This window comes from Pollachius pollachius (genome assembly GCF_949987615.1).
Source record: "Pollachius pollachius genome assembly, chromosome: 8".
In the NCBI taxonomy this organism is placed as follows: domain Eukaryota; kingdom Metazoa; phylum Chordata; class Actinopteri; order Gadiformes; family Gadidae; genus Pollachius; species Pollachius pollachius.
The window spans coordinates 14,620,111-14,643,865 of NC_136941.1; the positions used below are offsets into that span (position 1 = coordinate 14,620,111).

Here is a 23,755-nt window from a genome sequence, read left to right on the forward strand (position 1 = left end):
TGTTTGGTTTAGGAATGCAGTGGTCATGTGACTAAAAGGGGAGGAGCTATTGCCACATTGATCCCCTTCAGAAACTGGCTTGAAAACAGGTTGGTTGGTCGGTTTTACTACAGATTTGAATGGTTTTGCATTAATATTCAGTTATCGTATTTGTTGAGACTCCAGATGCTTGGTTTGAACTTCACATTTACCTTCATATTTTTCAAGAAACCTTGGTTCTTCAGAAAGCAACTGAATAAAGTAATATAGTATTTTGGACACATAATACTCAATAAAATGTGATCAACAATTTTAATTGTACACAACTTTAAACAATTATTTGGAAGCAGGTTGTTGGCAATTTAGAAAATGTGAACAACTGGTATGCAGATAATTGCCTAGAATTAGGCTCTAACTTAATCTTTCGTCGGTACAAATGCCATAAAAAATGGAAGGACTTGGCTGAGTCTGGTATGATGTCCTGTCTAAATACAACAATCCTAAACGAGAAAGTTATACATAGGACATAATATCAGCAATCTTGTTTATCCTGACCCCTATTTCATTACAGCTTCATTGCAGATTAGTTCTACACAATGTATAGGCCATGATGAGGGCAACATACGCACTAGAGCAGGGGCTAAGATCATATGGCAGGGGTTGTATAATGGCTGACCAACAAGGCTGAAAATAGACTGTATCAACAAAATGAAATAGAATTTTACACAAAATAGTTGATAGAATAATACAAATATATTTCTGAGATACAAAGTTACATTTACCAATTGGACAAAGTAACAACTCTAGGGGAATTTCCAGGTGAACAATATCTATTTACCAAAATCTAAAATCTGAGTAGATAATGAAATGCCTGAAAAGGGAATATAAATAAGACTTATTCTTTCCAGCCTAAAATGCCATGAAGAATTTGCAATGAATTGACCCTATAAAGGTTGAATTGTAAATATGTAAACTCTCATGTGGCTGTCCCAAAATACATTTCAAGTTATTAAATGTTTATACGGCTGTGGCAACTGAAAAGGTTCCTGAGCCCAGGTCTAAAGCAAACAAGTTCTGTCCTAGAATTGAATTACTTCGAACATGAGCAGCTGTATATCATTTCTTATAAAAATGTCTATACACACATCAGTTTTCCATTTGACTTTGAGAACGACCCTGTGCCGTTCATCCAGATCCTTGGTACTCACATGGTCAGGTGTGTACAGGTATCAGAACAATGTCGACCAGAACTGACACAAACCAGTCTTTGTCAAACCGCTTTTAACTTGGCATATTAAAAATGACTTATGTACAATGGCCTCCAATACAGAACATGGTAATATCTCCTAAGTGCTTTTGATTATTGGATAGGGGGTCAAAATATCTGATGTTTGTGAGCATGTACCAGAGAAGGGTTTGGGTTGAGTGACGTGTAATGTGGCAGTAAAGAAGGCCTACCTATGCTGTATGGTTTACAGTACAGGATTTAGTGCTGCTAAGCAAAGGCATCCACATTGTCTACCTGCTTGTCTTGATATTGATAGCTGTCAGGTCAACCACATCATCCCTTCCAGGAGATTAAAACGTTAAACTGTGTGAATTAACAAGCTGCATACTACACAACACAATGTGTTCTCGGCATTTGACCATCACCATAGGAGCATTTGACTATCACTAGCTGAAGCGCTAGGAGCATTTGACTATCACTAGCTGAAGCGCTAGGAGCATTTGAATATCACTAGCTGAAGCGCTAGGAGCATTTGACTATCACTAGCTGCAGCACTAGGAGCATTTGACCATCACTAGCTGAAGCATAGGAGCATTTGACCATCACTAGCTGCTAGATGATGTTGACCAGTAGACAAATAAGAACTTAAGCAATGCAATAGAGCAATTGATTAACAAATTTGCATTTTATTTGTAGACCATTTGCCAAAGTCCATAGATCCACCTTTTACCATGAACTTCTTGACAGAACCCAACTCACATCTACAACCACCAGAATCAGTAGTAGGTCATATCTTGAAACAATCTGTCAATAAGAAAAAGCAAACATGAAGATGTAAAATAGAATGTAGGCTACCCTGGGAAACCCTCACATCCATGATGTGAGGGATCAATCTGACTTAAACATAAAGTAAATATTACACAATCAAACATATTAATAGCTACACACGCATACACATCCTGAGATTGTGTTTTGGGTAAAAACAAATGGAAACACAGTTTAAATATAATTTACCTTACCGAAGTTGAAAGGACATCTGGATCTGACACGTTTGTCAGTATCTGTCTCTGTAGGTTAAACAGCAAAATATTTATGGCTGAGAAAAAGTTTGTTTGATGCTCAGAGAATATAAATCATGTACTGTAGGCAAGGTATACATGGAAAATCGAACTGAGACATAAACAATAATCATTATCCATCCTAATTGTGGGATGTACTTGATATGTTGCCACACCTTCCCTCTGGAACTCCCTCCCCAAGCACATCTGACAGGCTAGCACACTCCCATAATTTAAACAGGCCCTCAAAACCCACCTTTCAACACATAACCTCCTACCCTTCCTCCCCTCCCTCCTTTGAACTATACCTTGTCTTATCTACCTATTTCAGTTCTTTTTTTTTTTTTTTTTTAATCTTTTTACTTATATACGTTATTATTCAATTGTTTTATCCTGTGTTCACCTTGTGAAGCGAAATAAGTTGAATATATTATTAGGGGTCCGAGCAGCAAAGCTGCTTGGCCCCTATTGTTTTTGTAGCGTTTTTCCCTCAAATTTTGTAAAAGTCATACTGCAGCCTATACCGTAAGTTGAAAACTCTTGAAATGTTCAAGTATGGTTACCAACAGTGGCGTGCACAGACATTTTGGGGGGGTAGGTGCTCAGTGGAAAAAAAAGGGCACTTTGTGCGGTGTTACATCCCTTAAGTGGGCTAGGGGTAAGGGGAATAACATAGTACCATGTTTAAAACAGTAGGAAACTCATATTGGCTGCTCCATCATATCCTTGGCCATACATATTCTTCAGCTCTAGGCCGTTCTTCTGCAGAAGCGAGAACACAGTTTTCTCCAGCTCCTGGCCTGTAGTTGTACATTGCAGACCTCAATGATTCTCTCCTTTATTTGCATATGATGAAAATATTGCACTACAAATGACACTTGTTCTTTGTGTGAAACATCAGAGGTTTCATCAAGTAGGATGGAGTACAGTTCACCCTTTTTTATTTCACTTTGTATCTCCCTCCTAATGTAAGTACCAAGTGCTGCAATTATGTCATTTTGGCTTCTGTTAAAAAGCTGTGACACCTGGGGCCTTGTCTTGGAGACTTTAACTCTGGCAACTTTTTCCATATGTATATTCAGCACACTGTCATACCGGGAAAACACATCCACCAGTTCAAGGAAGTTTCCACAGTTGTTACTGGACTCGCTCTCATCACGACCTCGGAATGCTTGTCCCTGACGTGCAAGATATACTGTAAGATCAATTAATCTTGTCAGGATTTCTCTATATGTCTGCCTCTCTTGCTCTCTAACTTCCACACCCTTTACATCTGAAACATCAAATGCAGACTGGAGGGCCTTTTTTTGGAAATTGGTCCATCTAACCATGCATTTGTTTAACTTATTTCCATTTGAGAAATATTGGCCAATAAAGTTGGAGCAGTTAGACATTTTTCTTATATGACCATTTTGTTATTGTATAAAAAAACATACTGTGGTGACCCACAACGACAATAATAAAGGCATTCACCAAGGGAATATTCCTTTAAGGAAAAGGGTTTTGGGGTAACAGTTCCGGTTTACGACAGTTCGGGTTTACGGGTGTTCCGGTTTACTGCAGTTACGTTTTGAACTCATGCTGGAGTAACTTGTTTGATTTGAAGTGGAGAGTAAAGCCGGCTCGATCCATCTCCGTCTCTTGTCTAGTCATTTACCGCACTCCACAAAACGACTATTTTTAGGTGGATACCAATACCCCCCACTACTAATAAACCCAAATTGTGGTCCTGCACCAAAGGTGGCGCTATTTAAAAATTTTATGAACTAGCCTTATTTCTCCTTACGAGATTGACCTGAATTCTTTCATCATATTAATCTCTATAATCAGATGCATCTTTTTCACCTTGGTCTTCTGCTCTAAAAATGTTTACTTTTCCCACAATTTCATAGAAAAGCCAAACTTCCACAGTCTCAACCCATTTTGCCTGTATGACCATTTTGTGTGTTGTGTGCTTATCAATCGACATTTTCACAATGTGAATGAGGCTTCATGCAGTTCAGGAATATCAGTGGCTCAACGGGATAATGCCGTGTACTGGTTATCCTTAGGTTGACACTTCGAATCCTGATTAGAGCATTATGAACAAGCTGAGCATGACATTCTGTCATAGCCACTCATTTAAGAAACACAACACTGAACACCACCTGAAATTCATCAGGCAATCAACATTCCGGCTCATTAGTTTCCAAGAATCTGACTGCCAAGACACGGGGAACTTCTTTGTTAACCATTTTTCCTTCATAATTAACTGTCATATTTATATTTCTTCCTTAAGTTTTCTTGACTACAAATGTTTAATTTCCCCAGAATTTCAAAGATTTTTCAGGTATTTGCTTTTAAGAAAGCCCTTAATTCACTTGAGAAATGTGTGCTTTGAGTTTTCTGGATGTTATATGCTTATCAATAGACATTTTTACAATGTGAATGACGCTGCAGTTCAGGTTTATCAGTACCTCAATGGGATAATGCCTTGTACGGGTGATACTTAGGTTGAGAGTTCGAATCCCGATCATGAACAAGCTGAACATGACATTTGGCTATTGCTTTGCAGCTCACTCGAAAGCCGAGGCCCAGTATTGCATTAAGTGGAACATTTTCATCAACATCTTTCCTTCATAATTATGTCCTATTTATATATCTTCCATTAGTGTGTTCTTGACTTTTAATTTTGCTCGGACCCCGTTAATCACCGCTTGCGGTTATATTTATTATCCTTTCACTGACGACAGTGAAAGAAAGGGCAACTATATGTTGCCCTTTTTGTAAGAAACAAGAAAGTTGAGGGATTTTTGAAAGCATCCATCAATAAGACCAATTCTATAGTGGTTTCTATTTAACTTAATAGCAGAATGCAGCAGATTTGAGCAAGGGATTTAAAACCATATCAAGTGTTGTCAGTGGTATTTGTATAAACAACATAAGCAACATTGTCTACCTGTGCAAATAAGCTGTGCTCTGAAAAATAAACGTTTTGTGAAAAACTTCTGGGGCATATAAAAGGGTCAAAAGTTCAATAGTTTCTAGTAAATGAAATGGGTACTTTTTAGAATAATATATTCTTAGTATTTTAAGAGGATAAAGACAATATTGGCGTGCTTGCTAAAGATTCTTGCTACACAAACATAATGGCCAGACTAAAATGGCCTCATGCCATTCCAGTTCCAAATCCTGGGCCTCAGGTTCATTGACATATTTCTGAGGCATCCCAAAATCAAATCAAGAAAGCTAGATCCTGAAAAGTATACAACCGAAACAATCCCTCCCCTCCCTCCTGTCTTGTGCCACTCCCCCAACACACATGACTAGCTCGCTACAGCAATAGGTCTGCATAGCCTTGCGAAAGACTTTCCAAAGGCAATGCAGGGAAGGTATGCAGGGCAACAGGTAGACCCTCCAAATATTTCCCTTTTGGACGGGCTTATTATTGGCCGGTGATAGCAACATATACTATATGTTGCCCTTTTTGTGTGGGAGGATTTGATTAATTGATTACTGCCGGAATGTAAATATAATTTCAACAAATCTGAAAAACAAATGATGCTAAAACAAATCCATACCGTTGCTTTAAGACAAACACAATACAATATAGCTGCTTTAAAATTCTCCACTGATTGAACCTTACCTTGCATAGCCTCCCTGATACACTTTTATTAAACGATAAACTTAATAATTATAACAATTAGTCTTTGTAAATGTCTTTGTAAAAAAAAAGTGTTCATTTTCATGTTTCAGGGTGTTTCTTTGAAACATTCAACATGTTGGTTTTAAAATAGAACAATATAATAATAGCATAAATAGACACAAATAGACAATGTAGCCCTCATTGTTCCCATAACATTTAAACATTTGCAGTCTTTTTTAAGAACGAAAAAACAGGTTATTCAATTCATGTCACTAACAGCAGAGCCATTCACCAAGATGGGAATCCAACCCTGAAGGAAAACTAAATATTTATGATCTATTTGCATCACCGTGGGTAGCAGAGGTGTGTGTCAAACTGGTTACACCGCTTAACCTCACAATCAAACCCCGCCCTTCCCCGCACACTGATAACAGCTGTCTGCGGGGAGTCTTCATCTCAATGCTACACTATTTCTAAGTTCACACCGCGCCTCCCCACATCAACAGTATCCTCCACGCACATCGCGACCACCATGAGTTTGAGATCAAAGCATGGCAGCCGCCAGAAGGGTCGATACTCCGGATACTCAGGGGGCTTCAGCAGCATGTCTCTGGGGTCCAACTCTGGCCCCAGAGCCAGCAGCTTCTCCTCCCCCGGTGGCGCCCCTATCAAAGCTGTGTCCGTCAACCTCAACCTGCTCACCCCACTCAACGTGGACATAGACCCCAACATCCAAGTCATCCGCACTCATGAGAAGAACGAGATCAAGGGCCTCAATAATCGCTTTGCGTCCTTAATTGATAAGGTAAGCTAATTATTATTTTGTTTTTCCTCAAGTGGTTGGGCTACTAGTCTTTGTCAGGACAGGATAGATAGTTAGAAAACGATAACTGCAATCATTTCATAACTTATTAAACGTGCGGTTAGGATGTAATTCTGAATGAACACTGCCAGAGTTAGGCTAGTTGCTAATGTTTTTTTTGTTGGTTGCTTTAGTGAATGTTGACGACACGTAAGTAATTATCATGCATATAGGTCAGATTCCTGGAGCAACAGAACAAGATGCTGGAGACCAAGTGGAAACTGCTGAGTGAACAGTCCGATGAAGAGTCTAAACTAGAGCCGATGCTGAAGGGCTACATTGCCAACCTGCAGAGACAGTTAGATACGATTGGCAACGACAAGGAAAGACTGTGCCAGGAGAACGATGTTATGCACAAATATGTGGATGACTACAAGAACCAGTAAGATAGCATTTTGTTAAAAAAATGTTACTGTATTTTGAAATGTGAAATATGTTCAAAGAAGTTTTATTTTAAGATGACATTAAGAGTCATCTTGCCTAATTAAGATATAATTAATCACTTGACTGCAACTTTCAACGTATGATTATGTCGATCCAGATACGAGGAGGAGATCAACAAGAGGAACGGCGCAGAGAATGATTTTGTCATGATTAAAAAGGTACAATATTGGTTATTATCTTAGTCACTCACTTGTTCACTCACACCTCCTTTGAACAGTGCACGGGCTAGCTTTAACGGCCACATTTGCTGATGAGTCTCCAATGTAAAGCCGATGGATCATGAACCATGCTTCCTCCCCTCACCTCTAGGATGTGGATGCTGGCTATCTGACTAGGGTGGATCTGGAGGATAGGTTGGCTGGCATGACTGACGAAAACCACTTTCTCAATGCCTTCTATGAAACGGTATGGCCTTAAATCAACTGATATGCATTTCATTGTTTGTTCTACTCTTTATTGTCTTTATTTTTAACATTGGTCGTGTGTGTGTGTTCAGGAGCTGGAGGAGCTGCGGGAGAGCCAGAAGGACACCTCGGTGGTGTTGCAGATGGACAACGCCCGCGGTCTGGACATGAGTCAGATCGTGGCCGAGGTCAAGGCTCAGTACGAGCAGATCGCCGCCCGCAGCCGCGCGGAGGCCGAGGTGGCGTACAAAACCAAGGTGAACGGGAACAAATGCCCACACCTGTAAATCGTTCCTTTTATTTCAGTTGGTTCGCTTCGTATTGTCGGCTCTCCGAGGTTCAAACATCAGGTGTGAGGCAATACATCTATAAAAGAAATGAAATGTTTAAAGGCAATGCTTTGGGGATCTTTCCTCGAGATACATGTTGTATGATGTGATGATAATTTACATTCTATCCTTTCATTTTGTCACCAGTTTGACCAGATGGCTATCAAGGCAGACCAGTACAGCCACGAGCTCCGTCAGACTAAGTCGGAGATCGCTGATCTCACCCGTCTGATCGGCCGCGTGCAGAGTGAGATCCAGTCGGCCAAGGTGCAGGTGCGTAGCAGTGGATGGCTTGGGAGGCGAATCAAAGTTGTATTATCAGTTATTGATCAACAGGAAAACATCCTAAAAGACATACAGACTGTATATGTAATGACACATATGAAGTAGTGCCTATCAAGCAACTGTGAGATATTACATATAGCGGAATCCTGCCGAGCAGAATCCACCTAGATACTGGCTAAGGCATCTAGGCTATTTACATACTATTGAAATGTATAGTTAGGCATCAAAATGAAACTCCAAGGTGGTGGACCCGACGAACCAGCAGACAATCCCGGTGGACCGGTTCCCGTTGTCAACGTTTCTTCTATGAACCAAATAAACAAATTCAATACATTTCTCAGAGACAACCATATTGAGATTAGACATTGACATGTGGTGTTCATTTTGTTTTGTTTTAAATTGTATCACCGTATCTTGACTATTCCCAGGAAAACTATTCAACCTGTTTAATTTTTTTGCTCAGGAATCCTCATTTGAGAAACAAGTGTCTGAGGCAGAGGACAAAGGGCAGACGGCCACGAGGGACGCCAACGGCCGCATCAGGGACCTGGAGGCGGCCATGCAGAGAGCCAAGCAGGACATGGCCCGCCAGCTCCGGGAGTACCAGGAGCTGATGAACATCAAGCTAGCCCTGGACATCGAGATCTCCACCTACAGTAAACTGCTGGAGGGTGAAGAGGACAGGTGAGGAGGAGAAGCATCCCAACGAACCTCAAAATAACAACAAGGGCTAAAAAGCACAATTTTATATCATAAATATGGTCTTTGTTTTCCTCATTTCTTCACTACAGGATTGGTCAGCAGGCTGTGGTCGGCATTCAGACTTTGGCCTACAAACGTAAGTATTCCAAAGAGATTATTATTTTTAAGGCAGTGAACCTTAAACCACTTTTTTTTGTTTTAAACGGGGTCATTTGTGTTATATGATCGTCAACATGGTAATTTATGCCAGTTTATCACTGTTACTGAAATAAATCCCAAATTTAGAGAAAAATGGGTAAAAAATGTAAATTCTGCCCAAAACACTGTGTGAACGTTTCACTCTGCTGCGTACACAGGTGGCGTTCTTTTCGTGACGCCAGACTACCTTTTACGAGGTAGTCTGAAGTCATGGCCAAGGGGCACTGGCGGGGCGGTGTGTGTGGACTTGTGGAGCTCTATCTGGGCAGTAGTGTAATGCGGTGTCTGCGGGAAAGTTTGGCCTTTCGGACACTTATTATATAACGCAGTGTATGTGGATGGTGAAGCTCCATCTGAGCAGCGACATATTTATCTAAGGGTTAGGCTTTCCGGACAGCTATGGTATAACGCTACGGTGTGCGGCGGAATTCATGCACAACATTGCTTATTATAACGCTCATAACAGTTACACAACGACAGTACTAAAAAAGTATCATAAAATTGCCTTGCTTGTAACCCTGCTGTTGTAACCCTGGCACTCGCCCCTCTCTCCCAAAATGCATTTTTTTTAAATCACATAGTGTTCGAATTCCATCTGAAACACGTGGGCTCACTGGTTCTTTCAGGCAGGTTTTGTTAAAATCCCTCCTCAATGGATTCAAGCTTAGAAAATGACATAAGTCACTGACTAACGATAGGAATACAACTGCATGGAGCAACAGTTTCCCCTTCTTTACTGGGAAAACGTCATGGTTTATAGCTTAAATGGAATAACAACAGCTTACTGATATGACATGCAGTGACTTTCAACTCTTTGTTAACAAATGTAACATACAAGACTTTTAGTGTGTGTGCATGCGGGTGCATGTGTCTGCGGGCTTGTGTGCATGTATGTGTGTATACATGTTGCCATATGTGTGTAACTATGTATGTATGCCTGTGTGTGTCTTTGTGTATATGTGTGTGTGTGATGGTGTGTGTGTGTGTGTGTTTGTGTGTATATGGTTGTTTGTGTGTGTTTGTACTATTTGCACTGTACCCTGTACATAGTATTTGTTTCATGTGTTCTTCCCACTCTGCTTCCCCCCTAGGCGTCAAGGAGATTAACGGGATCAGCAAGCAAGACAGGTCCCCCCCCATTGTCTATAAGGTAGTGGAGACCCAAGACAACATCACATCATACGATTAAACCGAGGTCTACAATTTAGTTGAATATTTATGTTGGTCTCTCCCTGGTTCTTATTTGTGAATTCTATTCAATTACTATGTTTTGTTAGCAGATTTATTTCGATTTGTGACCAACAGAAACCTGACCAATGAGCCAAACATAAAGGCCTACTGGAGGATTTTGAAGCTGCATATTAACGTGTTTGTGTGACAATTTGTTTTAATAAACATCCTTTGCAGACTTTAGATTTGTACAATTATTTTTCCCTAATCAAACCCTGTTTTTTTCATCATATCTGGAAGTCTTGCACTTGTGCCACTAACTCTTGGATTAATTAGTTTTACTCTCAATGCAAACCTTACACACCTAACCTGTCAGGTTAACAAATGGATTTGTTGATCGTAGAAATGCAGAAAAATAATTACCATGAAAAGACAACGGTGATAACAGGACTTAATCAAGAAGAAAAAAACATGTTGACAGAATGCAGGGGCAGTACAGTATATTCTACCCAGGTAACGGTAGTCCAATGTTCATCAGTTGGTCAGACCTGTGGAAGATTCCCCCGGCAAGACTCAGCTTCCTCATTCGCTCAACCTACGACACGCTTCCCTGTCCTCGGAACCTTCACCAGTGCTTTTGGAACGAGCTGCTGCACACTCTGCAATGCCCCCAACGCAAGCCTCCAGCACATCTTATCAGGCTGCAAGATCGCGCTTTCACAGGGGCGCTACAGATGGCACCACGACTAGGTCCTGAGAAAGCTTGCCGAAGTGCTGGAGGTGTGTCAACAGGGTAACAAAGAACCACCAACAGCAGAGGACCACAGCAGCTTTGTCTCAGAAGGAGGGGTAAGGAGAAACACCAGGCCAACAGAAACATCAAGGCCCTTCTCCCCCGACCAGGAGTGGAACATGAGGGTTGACCTCGAAAGGCAGCTCCGGTTCCCCACAGAGATCACCACCAATCTCTCCGACCAGACATAGTTGTGTAGTCAACCAAGATCTGTGCATCTCATCGAGCTCACAGTACCACAGGAGAGAGGGATTGAGGCCGCCTTTGAACGTAAGAAGGCCAAGTACTCAGAGCTGGCTGCTGAGTGCCGGGAGTCTGGCTGGAAGGCTACCATCTACCCAGTGGAGGTTGGATGCCAAGGGTTTCTGGGGTTGTCAACCACATGCCTCTTGAGGGATGCAGGAGTGACCGGAGGGAGGCTAAAGAGGGCAACAAAGGCCCTGGCAGAGGAGGCTGAGAAAGAGCTTTTGGCTCTGGCTGAGGAGGAAGGATAAGTGATGGGGAAAGAACACCTAACCCCAGACAACGGCAGCAGGGGAGAACAACTATCAGCTGCAGGGGGTGACAGGGAGACGTCCCTGTCACTGCTCCGCCACCAGGAGATGTTCCAGAATGAAAGGAGCAAAATGTTGGTGAATGGTCGTTTCTGGCTGATGACCCTGCAGCTGACCCATGGGCACCGGAGGAGGTGCGACAGGCAGCAATGCCCAGCAGGCGATAACATCTTCCTGTACATTTACTGGGACCTTGGGTGCACTACATTTTACACTGTGAATCCTAAATAACTACATAGGGAATTATTCCAACCAGTAATTAGGGGCAGTTTTGTGGAAACAATGTGTTTGTTGAATCTGACACAGAAGGAGAGGGAATCCAAGAAGAAGTGTGTTTGTTCCTGTCTGAGATTTATACATACATTTTCAGGTGTAGCAAGATAAAATAATTGTTTGTTAAACAGAGCACATCCCGCCCTATCCATAGGAGCCGTTTGAAGAAGACAATGACTCGAACATTGACTATTACAACTCATTGCTGTTTCTAGCCAAAATGGCCCAAGGTTACAATTTTAGAACCATTTATTATGGAGTTAGATGGGACTCTATGTTGAGATAATTTAATCCCAATGGCTAGAGTACCAGGTGGGGGTAGAGGTTATGCAGAGTGGTAGTCTGGTAATTCCGTTTTGGAATGCTTATTGTTCCTTGCCTCAACCTGTCAAACTACATTTTAATAAAACATCTACCACATCCTGCAATTTTTACATTTTAAACATACAAAGGGTTAGCCTCCAGCTAATTTCACGAATGTGGGTTGACTTTGGTATATGTTCTTGTTAAACTGGTCACGACCTTTGGATAATGTCTATAGACTGTTAAAACCTCCACAACCCAACAGTCCACATATCAAATAAAGACTGAGCTTGAACCTTGACATCTGGATAAAACTATTAGTTTGTACAAGTGTGGAGAATGTAAAACCAATTAGTGTGAGAACAACAGAGTGCAAGTAAAAAAGATACAAAACAAGTTCAAGTGTTTGCCTATTGGTGGCAGTGTCTGATCACTTCTACCTACTATTGTAGGTCTGGTAGGCAACGCTTTGATGTCGTAATAATAATACAAAAACAAAAAAAAATAATATCTCATAATAATGATAAAAATCTAAAAAGTTATTATCATGATTAACATCATTATTTACATGATGATTATTTAGCTATAATGGTCACGCGGTTATAAGTAGGAAGTGGCGGTAAGGCGGGGCCAGAGTGTTGACACGACATGTACGTGTGCTGGAGCGCGCTTCATTTGCCTTTTCCTTCTTAAAACATTTGTTTTTTGTGTTCTATGTTGTATGTATTTTACACATGCAAATAAATGTCGTCCTTGCCTGAACGACATTTATTGAAAATGTAAATGTCAGGGTGGAACTCTCCCCCATCCGTGTCGTAGATTCTGAGTAGTTTCGTATCTTTCGAGAAATATAGACGTGTGCATGAATTCTAAACCTGTAATTAACCAGATATCAATCCTACTTCCATGTCCTATGGTTGATTTGTCAACTAGTAGTTGAATGACTGGATCCCGACTTTCTTTTAAGTCTCGAGACACTTTGTCAACTATTGTTTACACGTCACTTAATCGGCTGCATTTTCAAGAGCATTCAATAACTGCGTTATACTTAACGGAATATAAGGTAGGCCTAACGAAGCAAGCCACTAATTAATTAATTAATGCAGTGAAATGTCTTCCTATTTATAAGTATATTACCTATATGTTCTCATCACAGGTTTTGAAACCATGGACAAAGAAGCTTTGTTGGATGACCTTATGTCCAATAAGGGCACATCGTCCCTTCTGAGCGGCCAGCTGGCAATCAGAGTGGTAATAGACAACGAATACATACCTCCTTTGATAACTGGGGCTGAGGAAGACATAGGAACCAGCTTCACCTCTCTCGGCCATGTGGTCGACTCAGTTCTGTCCGACCAGATCAAAACAATAGCATTAGTTGGCTCAGCAGGGTCCGGTAAAACAACTGCCTTAGAGAAGTTTACTGCAGACTGGGCCAAAGGGGATCATTGCCAGAAGTTCTCTCATATGTTCCTTTATGACTTGAAGGATCTGAGTTGTGACAGCCAATATTCCCTGAAGACATTGATACAACAGAATCGCCATCCGTTCGACCCAGAGTCTATGGCTCTCGTGCTGCAGAAGCCAGAGAATGTAATGTTTGTGTTTGACACGTTGGACCTCTACAAACATCCCTTGGACCGCTCAGTCCACACCCTCTGCTCTGATCCCAGCATGCCAACCACAATATCCACTTTGGTGGCCAGCCTACTTCACGGGTCACTTCTGAAAGGAGCTACTTTTTTAGTGGCCACCAGGCCTACAGACAGTCTGAAGTTTCTGGAGGGCTTCAAGGTGGAGCTGTTGGGGTTTTCAAAACCCCAACGAGAGGCCTACTTTGGAAAGTTCTTCCCTGACCCGCATGTGGCCAACATTGCTTGGCAGAACATGGAGAGGACATTGGGTTATTACGATTTTGGTTCCTCTCCTCGTTTTTGTTGGACTGTTTGCTCAGTTTATAAGAATCAGCTAGATGCTGGAGAGAGACTGCCTGAAACAATAACTGAGATATGTGTCAATGCAATGGCACAAATAGTCGCATCCCTTGCACTGGATGAAGTCCAGGCCAGAGAAGTGGTGTTGGCCCTTGGCGGAATGGCTGCTCATTGCTGCATTGATCCACAGTCTACCTGCTGCAAAGACAGAATTGCATCATTGGGTCTCAAACAGCTCCTAAACGCTCCGGTCCTAGTTCACTCCCTGCTAAGGGTAGACGGTGACCTGGAATCAGATCAATGCATCTTGTCGTTTCACTCCCAGCTGATGCAAGAGTTGCTATTAGCTGTGTCTTTCCTTTTGGATAAGACAATAGCGAAAGACGTGACTGAACTGTTGAACACGCACGAAGGCCATGTGAGGTATCTTCATCTCTACCTGGCAGGGCTTTTGAACCCCAGCCAGAGGAGTCCACTGGAGTCTCTGCTGGGGACATTTAACGATGAGCAGCTGATGGATTTTAAATGTTGGCTTAAAACCAGCTCTCAGGAAACCCTCAAAGGGTACCACAAAGAAGAACACCTGAAAGTCTTCTGGCTGCTCCATCAGAGTCAAAACAATGTGTTTGTGAGGGAAGTCGTCACGCCGTCCGCTCGAATCGGCATCAGCTATGGAGGCCTGGGCCTCGTTGACTGTGTTGCTTTGAATTACGTTGTAAAGTGCCTTGGAGGGATGGAGTGTTTGAATCTGTATTTAGCAAATGATTTGACGGAGGAGGGAACAGATGCCCTGATCCCAGCCATGAGCCTGTCTCAGAAGATAACGTAAGTCACCTAGTATTCAGAAAATTCATTTTTTGTAAACATTGAATGTACTTTCTTTGCACATCAGAATTGTTTAGACTTGTTGTTCATTGTGCTTGCATGACAAACCACCCTTGTGGGGGAGCACAGGTCAAATTACTCCCTCTCTCCCTCCCTCACTCTGTCTCTCTCCAGGTTATCAAATAGCTCCCTGAGCGCAGCCTCTGTTGCCCATATAGCCAAGGCCTTAAGGGAAGGAATAACCAGGGAGCTTGATCTGTCGCATACCCAACTTGGAGACGCTAATCTCAAAGTCCTCTGCAGTGGTCTCAGAGCTTGCAAGTTGCACACATTGAAGTAGGATTTTCCCCAAATCATAATTTCTCTTAGGTGGGGATGGGAGAATGTTGAACGATATAATATGATAATGACATTGTATGAATATGATATCTACTATATTAACTACATTCATATAGCATTCTAGCATCCGGACTGACTGAGGCCTGCTGTGGAGATCTGTCCTCCGCTCTTAGCTCCTCCAGCTCCCAGTTGAGTGTGTTGGACCTGATGTTCAACGAGCTCGGTGATCAGGGCCTCATGCAGTTGTGCCAAGCCCTGGAGAACCCTTTCTGCAAACTACAAGAGCTCAAGTATGTAAAAATTGAACTGATATGTAATGTCTTATATTTGGCTGTAAGCTACATTCAACATGAGATAAAGCTGAAGGAGTGATGCGTGAATGTAATCAAATTCTATTAAACGATTTGTATATCGTCACGTGTCCTGTCCGCATAATTGGGTTCAGTTTATCGAAACGTCTTATCTTTGTGGTACTAATTTCAATGTTGTATCTTTGTGTTACTCATTATAAGGCTACGTAGCTCTCAGGTGACAGCGCTATCCATGGAAGCTTTGTCCACAGCCTTGTGTTGCGGCCAATCACAACTCAGGATTCTGGACCTGACAGAAAACACGATTGGTGACATTGGAGCAGAGCATCTATCCCAAGCACTACAGCACCCACATTGTAATCTACAGAGACTCACGTAAGGCAAAACTGAAACGATCACGTTTATATCTTTCTGCTTTTGTTTTTGCTGGGTAAATGACCCCGAAACCAAGTATCAGCATAAATAAAAATCATAATTCATATTGTGGATGTTACATTCAAACACAACGGTGCTCCCGAGATGTAGACTAATTTACATTGTGATTACTACTGTCCCATCTGTTTTCAGACTCAGTGCCACAGAGTTGACAGGGAGGTGCTGTCAACGTTTGGCCCAGGCCTTGAGATCAGACCACTGGTCCTTGGTAGAGTTGGATCTCTCGGTGAATGAGCTCGGACCGGAAGGAGCGCTGCAGCTCTGCAAAGCTCTCCGAAAACCCGGCTGCCCACTGGAAAAACTCAGGTACACTCAACTTCATTTGATAACACTGGTCTTCAGACAATTGCAAGTTGTAGACGTCAGTGAACACAATGGAACCTGCTCGCGGCACACAGGTGTCACGTGAATTGACTTGTTGTAATGTTTGCTTTTCTTCCAGTTTGACGCGGTGTGAGTTGACACAAGTTGTGTTTTCCGAGTTTGGTCTCCTACTAACGAGTGGGGGCTCCCAGCTCAAGTCCCTGTCTCTAGCTCTGAATGGTGTAGGAGACGAAGGGATGAAAAGCCTGTGGAAGGCTATCGCAGATCCATGCTGTCTCCTAGAGGACTTGAGGTCAGTAAATCACTGAGCAGCTCTCATTACGTCTCAAGTGTGCCCCAGAAACGCCTGCTTTGAATGAATTTGAGTACAATTTGACTGGTTCACTTTGTTCAGTCCTGGGTCTTGCTCAATGTCCCAAGTGCACCAAGAAGCGTGAAAGTAACTACAATTGTGCTTTAACTGTATTTATATGCACCTTGTCCCGGTACAGAGACTAAATGCCATTTGATCCATTATCTACACATTAGCATTGAAATGACCCAGCTGACGGACGTCAGCACTGGGGACCTGTGTGCATCCCTGAGGGCCAGTCGCTCCCTGAAGAGCCTGGACCTGTCCAACAACAAGCTGAGCGATGCATCCATTACAGCCCTTGTCCAGGTCGTACAGGACAGCCCATTCTTGCAGGAAGTAAAGTGAGTGATCCTCCACATAACCACAGACACACACACATTAATACCTGTTGCTCCAAGACGGGCATTCGGTCACATTGTCTATTGAGTCTATGGAATTTTGCCTTGTTTTTATACTTATTGTCCTTTCTTTACCTTATCTTCCTTTTAGCCTGAAGTATAATGACTTCAGTGAAGACGTTTTCGAGATCATGGACAAGTGTGGCAAAATAAATTACTAAAGGTTCAAGGACATTTTACTGCTATCTAAGTAAAAGATAGCAGTATTAAGATGGCTCGAAGCAATAATGGCAACTATGACATTTTATTCAACAATTTAATAAATATATTAAATATACTGAAAGGAATGCATAGTGAATTACATTAAAAACATGTTTAATGTAATTTAATTTGACATCATTTGGTATTTTTGAACATTTTCTTTAAGGCATATAAAACAATACTTCTACAACCATCAAATATATTATTCAATGATAAAGCTCTTTCATTTCACAGAATAAAATATTTCACTGAAATTGTAATCTCAATACAAAACAACAGAAAATAAACTTGCTTTATAAAATTGTCTAAGGCCATTGTGTAAGTACCTGACTGTCGTAAACACAAAAGACACACAGTGATAAATAGTCCTCACTCCAGACGCAAGGTGGATGTCAGTGTAACTCTGCCGGAAGTGATTTTAAAGCCACATATCTTTTTAAAATAACAACAGAGATAGATGTTATTGGTAATATCCTGTACAGATATTAGCTCAGGTCCTGGAACAGCCATTCGAGCTGGAGTCCTTGGGGTCCTTTGAACTCCTGCAGTTCGTGTCGGCTTCGTCCTCCGAACTGCTCTCAATGTCACTGCGGTCGTCCTTTGCAACCTGGGAAGCGAAGCCACATTATGCATCAGTGTTACCCCCACCGAGCTGCTTCAGAACGGACCTACAGAGATGGGCCTATCTATTTCTGGCGGGACTCTCCAGTCATGTGCCGCCTATCGGCTGATGGCTAACACGGACCAATCAAACACACGTACACGGATGGACGGTCAATTTAAGTCATTTCACACACACTCTGTGAGGTTAAGCGTGCAGGCCTGGATTTGAACCCCCCCCCCCCCCACCTCCCCCCCTCAGCGCCTCCTGCTTTGGTTCTGCTCTGTATTGTAGTTAACCTATACATCAGGTTGAGATACTAGATGCACCACCTGAGTGGATTGTACAGTGTTCCCATTTGTCCAATGTTGGTATGCTTTATCTTGACAATGTTTCACATCCTTCAGCATGGAGCCCCTTAAAGGGTGGAACCTTAGTGCCAAACTAAAGTGTGTTACCATTTCATTCAATAAACGGTTCGGTCTATGACATGAGTTATCTCTGACAGAAGGACACAAAGGGCACACTTGCCGTGGGACTCGGACTAGACGTTTACCTTTCCCTTGAATAAGGCCTTGATGGCGATGCGAGCGATGAGGTAGAACCAGATGACGTGGAGGACCTGCAGCACCAGTAGCAACCCGTTCAGCAGCCACCAGGACTGGTAGGGGCCAACAATCTCCCAGCTCTCGATCAGAACGCTGTGGACCACCCTGGAGCGGCCCAGCCAGACACACAATCGCAGTTGATCAGTTTGGGGAGTCAGCAATTCATGGGGTTTAAGATTTCTATATTGTCCAAAAATGTTGTGGGAAAACTATTTATACATGCATGGCTCACACCGTAAAAACATTACAACAAAAATTTACACAAAAAAAAATACAATTGTTAACATGTAGGTGATCGTAGAATCTTTCTAAGGTGTTCTCCATCAAAACTGTTTATTTTGATTAATGACGGGAATAGTCTGAAATGTACATTGTTTGAAAACACATTCAACATGTTGAAAGTCTCACCAGAATGGATAGATGACAAGGCGAGTGATGAAGAAAACTAGGCTGAACACGATGAACAGTGTGTCGCATAGCTTCTGACACTTGGCATAATTTGCAAGTTTAGCAGCCTAGTAGAAAGAAAGAAACAAAGTACCATGAGGAGTTAATATAGAACTGGAGTTGATATTTCCTACATTAACAGAGCAAAAGGTTGTCAGTAATCTTACCCCACGCCTCATAAACACATTTCAATGCCAGGTGTTAACTGGGTCCTAGTGTTACTATAATACACATGATTCCTTTACAGAGCAACACCCCATGATGTCTTGTTCAACTCTGTTATTGCCAAACAGTCTCTTGGTGGAAAAATTCTTAATAATGGATGGGTATTAATTAAATCAATCCTGCATTTTTTTCTCCCAGAACAGAGGTTTTATTCCGGGTACAGCTATAATTGTTACTTGCTCCATGAGCCTTAGTCCCCTTTCCACATATTGGTTCTAAAATGTAGCTTCAGCTAGCCAGTAGAACCGAGATGGCTGCTAGGTGAAAAGGGATAAGTTGCATAGGTTAGCTCACTATTAAACTGTAAAAGTACACAGGGTTATACATTAACTAAGAGAAAGTACAATGCTCCCTTCAGCTAAAAGCAGTAGGCTTTTCGGTTTAACAGGGTGTGTCACACAGATAATTCCCATAGAATACAATTAGTACAACAACCCACACAGCCCAACCAGTGAACCACGAAAATCCAACTACTTAAAAGTTTGAGGACCTGCAAAAAAAAAAAGCGAGTGACTTGTTTTGTCTTGTGCACCTACTCTGCAGTATGCACCTATCTCCACGTCTGATGACAAATAAACCACAGATCGCCCTGGCGATTTACCTCCAGGAAGATGTCTGCGGCGTCATGCACACACATGACCAAGGTTCCAATCCGCAGCATGTTGTTAGCATAGGAGAACGTGATGAGAGAGATGGTGGCGAAATGGTGGACCAGCATAATGTTGAAATCCTGACAGAGGTTAAAGCAAAAAAACAAAAATTCATCAAAAGTGTACAATAGATGACAGTGGTTGGGAAATGTGTGTTACTTGTTAACCATGTTTTGACTTGCTTTACTGGTTATATATTGCCTCGACTAATTGAAAGCACGCCTTGGAGCATGAGTTTCGGGGTAAAGCTGCATGGGGGAGCCTGGTTCAACAAGTATTTGTATGGCTGTTATTTTATGCAACACAAAAGCCTCCTCTCAGAAGCATTGCATTTGCATGACACACAACTTTTGCATTTGAATTTAGAGACAAAGAAGACCAACAGGGTCGGCTACATAGGCGTTTCAAGAAAAGCCAGTTATGTGTGTGCCACACCAAGACAACGACTCCAGTAGAATTTGACAGTGAGTGAGACGATTGACAGGTGTTAGTAATGGTTGGCTTACCTTGCGCTTGACGTCTGTAAACTGGGTGAGCATGAGGGACCAGTAGAAGGCCAACTCAGCTAGATAGTAGTTGTACTGGCCAGGGCTTACAGGCTATGAAGGAAAATAAAGTACAAAAATACCGTCAAAGAGCAAGTGAACCCTGTCTTTCAATTCAGATTCCACCCCTATGTAACTTTAAGGAATTAGCTTTAGGCTGAATGTCATCGGAAGTGTGTGTGTGGGGGGGGGGGGGGATGTGTTATCCGCAGGGTTATGAGCCACAGAAACTGTGTGATACTTTTGTTACAGCTAGTACATACAGTTCTTTGTGTTTGATACAAATATATTACAAATAACTTTAACATTGGGATTTTATAGCCTGGAGGCCTGGATGACTATCCTGATAATAAAAAAAGACAGGCCACCGCTGTATTAGCCATAAGTGCACTCATTCCAGAAATAGACAAAATAACAACTATGAAAAAACAAGAACAAGACAACGTTTTCGCCACGCAAAAATAATGCCCCGCAAAAATAATGGATTTGGGGTTCACTTCCCCTTTAAAAGCAACCTTCCAAAGTAATGTAGGGTTTTCTTACTATAAGAGTGTCTGGACCTAGCATTTGAGCTGCTGTTTAAATAATTATTACCTGAAATGGGTAGTTGTACCAGCATTCTTTGGTATTCCACATCCAAGGAGACTGGGGGAAACCAGACACAGCATATATCATTACACCCATGAAATGTTCCGCTAATGCTACAACACCTTGAGTTGACTTTGTCGCAGCCTGGACAACTTACCACCCATAAATAGCGAATTGCATAGATGAATATGCCAAGATAGAATGTAAACCTCCACCTAAAGTAAAGGAGAAAAATAGAATTACAATGTTTAAAATCCAGACACAAAAAAACGGAAACTTGTTTGCTGTGTGGTGCATCCAAACTGTGAACCTACATGCTTTCAGAGAACTTTTTGAGCAAGCTGGGTTTATCCTGGTTACGCCTGAGGCGAAACCACCTCTGTATCTTCCGCACATCCCAGTCCAGTTGCTTAGAGAGTCCAGCCAGTTGCTTCTCGTCGGGAGACTGAGCAGTTAAGTGGAAAAACAGACATCAACAGTCAGCTCAATGAATAGCGCTTTACATTACTGTGTGGGGATATATATTTGGATATCATGACACATCAGTGGTTTGTTTGTTTTTACAGATATGAAGGAAACCAGCGTATCTATACACAAGCCGTTATGTACCGTTCTGGATCCATACACCTTCTCCAAGACAGCATTGCTCTGAGGTGGACGACTCACATCAGCCTGAATATGAAGTATCTGGGCACAGGGCTTGGCGACAAGCCTAAACACACACACACAAACACACAGGATTATACAAAATACATTCACAAATGGAGGGAGGGAAATCAGCACACTTGCGTTCATTGAATACTTCTTTATTGGATTGAACGGGCTGAGTGGAACTCCTGTGTGTTCGACACTCAGTGCACAGCTTTCACAGTTAGCCCACAATAATTATTTGTGGAATGCATTAGCTACTGACAGAGAGGGAGAGGGACAGAGAGTGAGAGGAAACAGTCATCGAAAGGAGAGGAGAATCCTAAAGAATGTGGCACCTCATCTAAACAAAGTGATGACTAAGTCATGTGAGGGGAAGGCTTGTGGTTGGCCATAGTCTAACAAGAGAACTGATAGGGGATCCGTCTTGTTGAGTTGACCAATGTCCAAGCACTGGGAGACAGAGGAATTTGCTCATTTAACCATTAGCTCATGCACAGCCTGATCTTAGTTCTGGGCAAACACCTTTGACAATGCTGGTAGAACTATTGTGCAATTATCAAACTGACTTGTATCTTATCCTATGATACAAGATAGAAATGTATGTCAGCCATTTAAAAAGTTACAGGAATGTGTATTTGGTGGTTACTGAAACGGTAAGCCGGTAGGCCTACGTATAAAAACGTGGCAAAAGAGAAGGAGGAATGTTCATTCATGGCCAGTGGTATGAAACCACAATAATAAAAAGGTAAAAAGAACCAGTAAGTCATTGTGGGATCTTCGTGAGGTTTGCAACGCTATGATAATAAAACCCACAGGTCTATTTTAACCACAGTCTACTTTTCTACCACGTCCCTTACAGAAACACCGCCAAAACGTGTCTCGTTCTTTTACTTAGGGTAGATTGAATCGATGGTACATTTTAATTAACTATCCCTTCTGTAAACGATACACGTTTGAATATTTAAAAGGTTCTTTCTTCCCCCCAGCCCCATATGACCAAAAGTCACGGGAGCGTTTAACGCAACAAGTTGGGGACGCGGTAGCGCAGACGTTGCAAAGACACTGCGAGCTCACAGTTGAACATTGGTCTTACCTTTCAAAAAGTATCCGTAGAAAAAGCACGCCAACGGCCAAGGGTATGGCATACACAATTTGGCCTAGTCGGGGATATTCCACCCCGGGAGGTGGATGCTCTAGATCCGCCCATGTTACATTTTCGGGCAGCCAAAATCTTTCGCTCCAAATCCATGATAAGATAGAGGAAGTCATTGAATAGAGATATCAAGAGCAACAACGCTAAACTATACCTTATATCTTATAGTCTCGGCATGTAGAGACCCAAACATGGAAAAACTTGCCACCACCAACTTCAGGAACTCTTTCCAGCAGCGCCAGCAGCACCTCTCGTCCAAACCATCACTTTGGTAAACAAGCCCGCTAAGTGACGACACGACACCGGGCTCAGGGCAACTCCCACTTCACCGGTGAGTCACGCACGTTTTCGGGTTGAAACCTGTGGAGGCATATGTCTTTCTTTTATTCCCTTCTTCTTTTGGTCAACTAAAGCCCGGTCTACGCTGATTTTGTTCTGTCGCTGCTGCAGCTACCAGCTGCTAATATGCGGCTAAAAGATAATATAATATAAGCTCAAAGTAAAAAAATAAAAAGTAGGATAGTAGTAAATTGCTGTTGATTTTGTTAACAGGCCCAGACCACTGAGACATTTTCACGCGTTTATACCACATCAGGTTGGGGTCTCTGCCAAATTTCTGATTTCACACATGAACGTGTGACAAATGTGATTGTACAATTTCCTTCAGTCTATTGGAAACCAACTGACAGATCTGGTCCAAGTCTCTATTGTTTGAACATTTACTTAGGCCTTAACCAGCGTGGGCTGGCTTTGGGGAGGCCTTCGACAGGGAGGGTTGGGTTTGCTGTGCTGAAACTCTACAACACTACTTTAATTTTGGCTTGCAACGATGCAGTAGGCCTACAGGCTCTGCAGCATTTTTTCATTATGCAATAACCAAAGCTTATGGCGTCTACGAGGCCTGGATGATGAAAGTCTAAATCAGTTCTTCTGTCTTTTAATTTGTGTGTCAAGGTGC

General features: G+C 42.2%; 3 protein-coding genes across 4 annotated transcripts; 2 read left to right on the forward strand and 1 right to left on the reverse strand.

Annotated features, from left to right (window-relative positions):
• The first annotated feature begins 6,345 nt into the window (after positions 1 to 6,345).
• Positions 6,346 to 10,527, forward strand: LOC307079517 (keratin, type II cytoskeletal 8-like). Of its 2 annotated transcripts, XM_079741900.1 has the most exons (10): positions 6,346 to 6,695; positions 6,926 to 7,134; positions 7,294 to 7,354; positions 7,506 to 7,601; positions 7,693 to 7,857; positions 8,077 to 8,202; positions 8,678 to 8,898; positions 9,006 to 9,052; positions 10,206 to 10,264; positions 10,420 to 10,527. In XM_079741900.1, exons 1-10 carry the CDS (start codon positions 6,423 to 6,425, stop codon positions 10,432 to 10,434), a joined length of 1,272 nt encoding a protein of 423 aa, XP_079598026.1. In that variant the 5' UTR covers positions 6,346 to 6,422; the 3' UTR covers positions 10,435 to 10,527. The 2 variants fall into 2 exon arrangements, with proteins under 2 accessions (XP_079598026.1, XP_079598025.1); XM_079741899.1 differs by having other exon boundaries at positions 10,206 to 10,527.
• Positions 10,528 to 12,854: 2,327 nt separating this feature from the next.
• Positions 12,855 to 17,361, forward strand: LOC307079453 (NACHT, LRR and PYD domains-containing protein 3). Its single transcript, XM_079741808.1, has 9 exons — positions 12,855 to 13,270; positions 13,364 to 14,966; positions 15,141 to 15,302; positions 15,422 to 15,595; positions 15,818 to 15,991; positions 16,184 to 16,357; positions 16,494 to 16,667; positions 16,904 to 17,071; positions 17,220 to 17,361. Exons 2-9 carry the CDS (start codon positions 13,375 to 13,377, stop codon positions 17,287 to 17,289), a joined length of 2,688 nt encoding a protein of 895 aa, XP_079597934.1. The 5' UTR covers positions 12,855 to 13,270; positions 13,364 to 13,374; the 3' UTR covers positions 17,290 to 17,361.
• Positions 17,362 to 17,806: 445 nt separating this feature from the next.
• On the reverse strand, positions 17,807 to 23,044 carry LOC307079454 (ceramide synthase 5-like). Its single transcript, XM_079741809.1, has 10 exons — positions 22,738 to 23,044; positions 21,603 to 21,705; positions 21,308 to 21,438; positions 21,151 to 21,208; positions 21,000 to 21,050; positions 20,367 to 20,459; positions 19,812 to 19,940; positions 18,947 to 19,053; positions 18,487 to 18,643; positions 17,807 to 17,936 (listed from the first exon to the last, which is right to left on the reverse strand). Exons 1-10 carry the CDS (start codon positions 22,911 to 22,913, stop codon positions 17,820 to 17,822), a joined length of 1,122 nt encoding a protein of 373 aa, XP_079597935.1. The 5' UTR covers positions 22,914 to 23,044; the 3' UTR covers positions 17,807 to 17,819.
• Positions 23,045 to 23,755: the final 711 nt, after the last annotated feature.

What these genes read in the sequence shown, in the direction of transcription:
- LOC307079453 (XM_079741808.1), top strand. Translation starts at nt 13,375, where the DNA reads ATGGACAAAGAAGCTTTGTTGGATGACCTTATGTCCAATAAGGGCACA. An exon ending in TGCCCACTGGAAAAACTCAG is followed by an intron (nt 16,358 to 16,493) that starts GTACACTCAACT and finishes CTTTTCTTCCAG; the next exon opens with TTTGACGCGGTGTGAGTTGA. An exon ending in CCATTCTTGCAGGAAGTAAA is followed by an intron (nt 17,072 to 17,219) that starts GTGAGTGATCCT and finishes TCTTCCTTTTAG; the next exon opens with CCTGAAGTATAATGACTTCA.
- LOC307079454 (XM_079741809.1), bottom strand. Translation starts at nt 22,913, where the DNA reads ATGACTTCCTCTATCTTATCATGGATTTGGAGCGAAAGATTTTGGCTG. An exon ending in AGGTGTATGGATCCAGAACG is followed by an intron (nt 21,439 to 21,602) that starts GTACATAACGGC and finishes TTAACTGCTCAG; the next exon opens with TCTCCCGACGAGAAGCAACT. An exon ending in AGGCCTTATTCAAGGGAAAG is followed by an intron (nt 17,937 to 18,486) that starts GTAAACGTCTAG and finishes TTCGCTTCCCAG; the next exon opens with GTTGCAAAGGACGACCGCAG.
- LOC307079517 (XM_079741899.1), top strand. Translation starts at nt 6,423, where the DNA reads ATGAGTTTGAGATCAAAGCATGGCAGCCGCCAGAAGGGTCGATACTCC. An exon ending in GTGGATGACTACAAGAACCA is followed by an intron (nt 7,135 to 7,293) that starts GTAAGATAGCAT and finishes ATGTCGATCCAG; the next exon opens with ATACGAGGAGGAGATCAACA. An exon ending in AGGTGGCGTACAAAACCAAG is followed by an intron (nt 7,858 to 8,076) that starts GTGAACGGGAAC and finishes TTTTGTCACCAG; the next exon opens with TTTGACCAGATGGCTATCAA.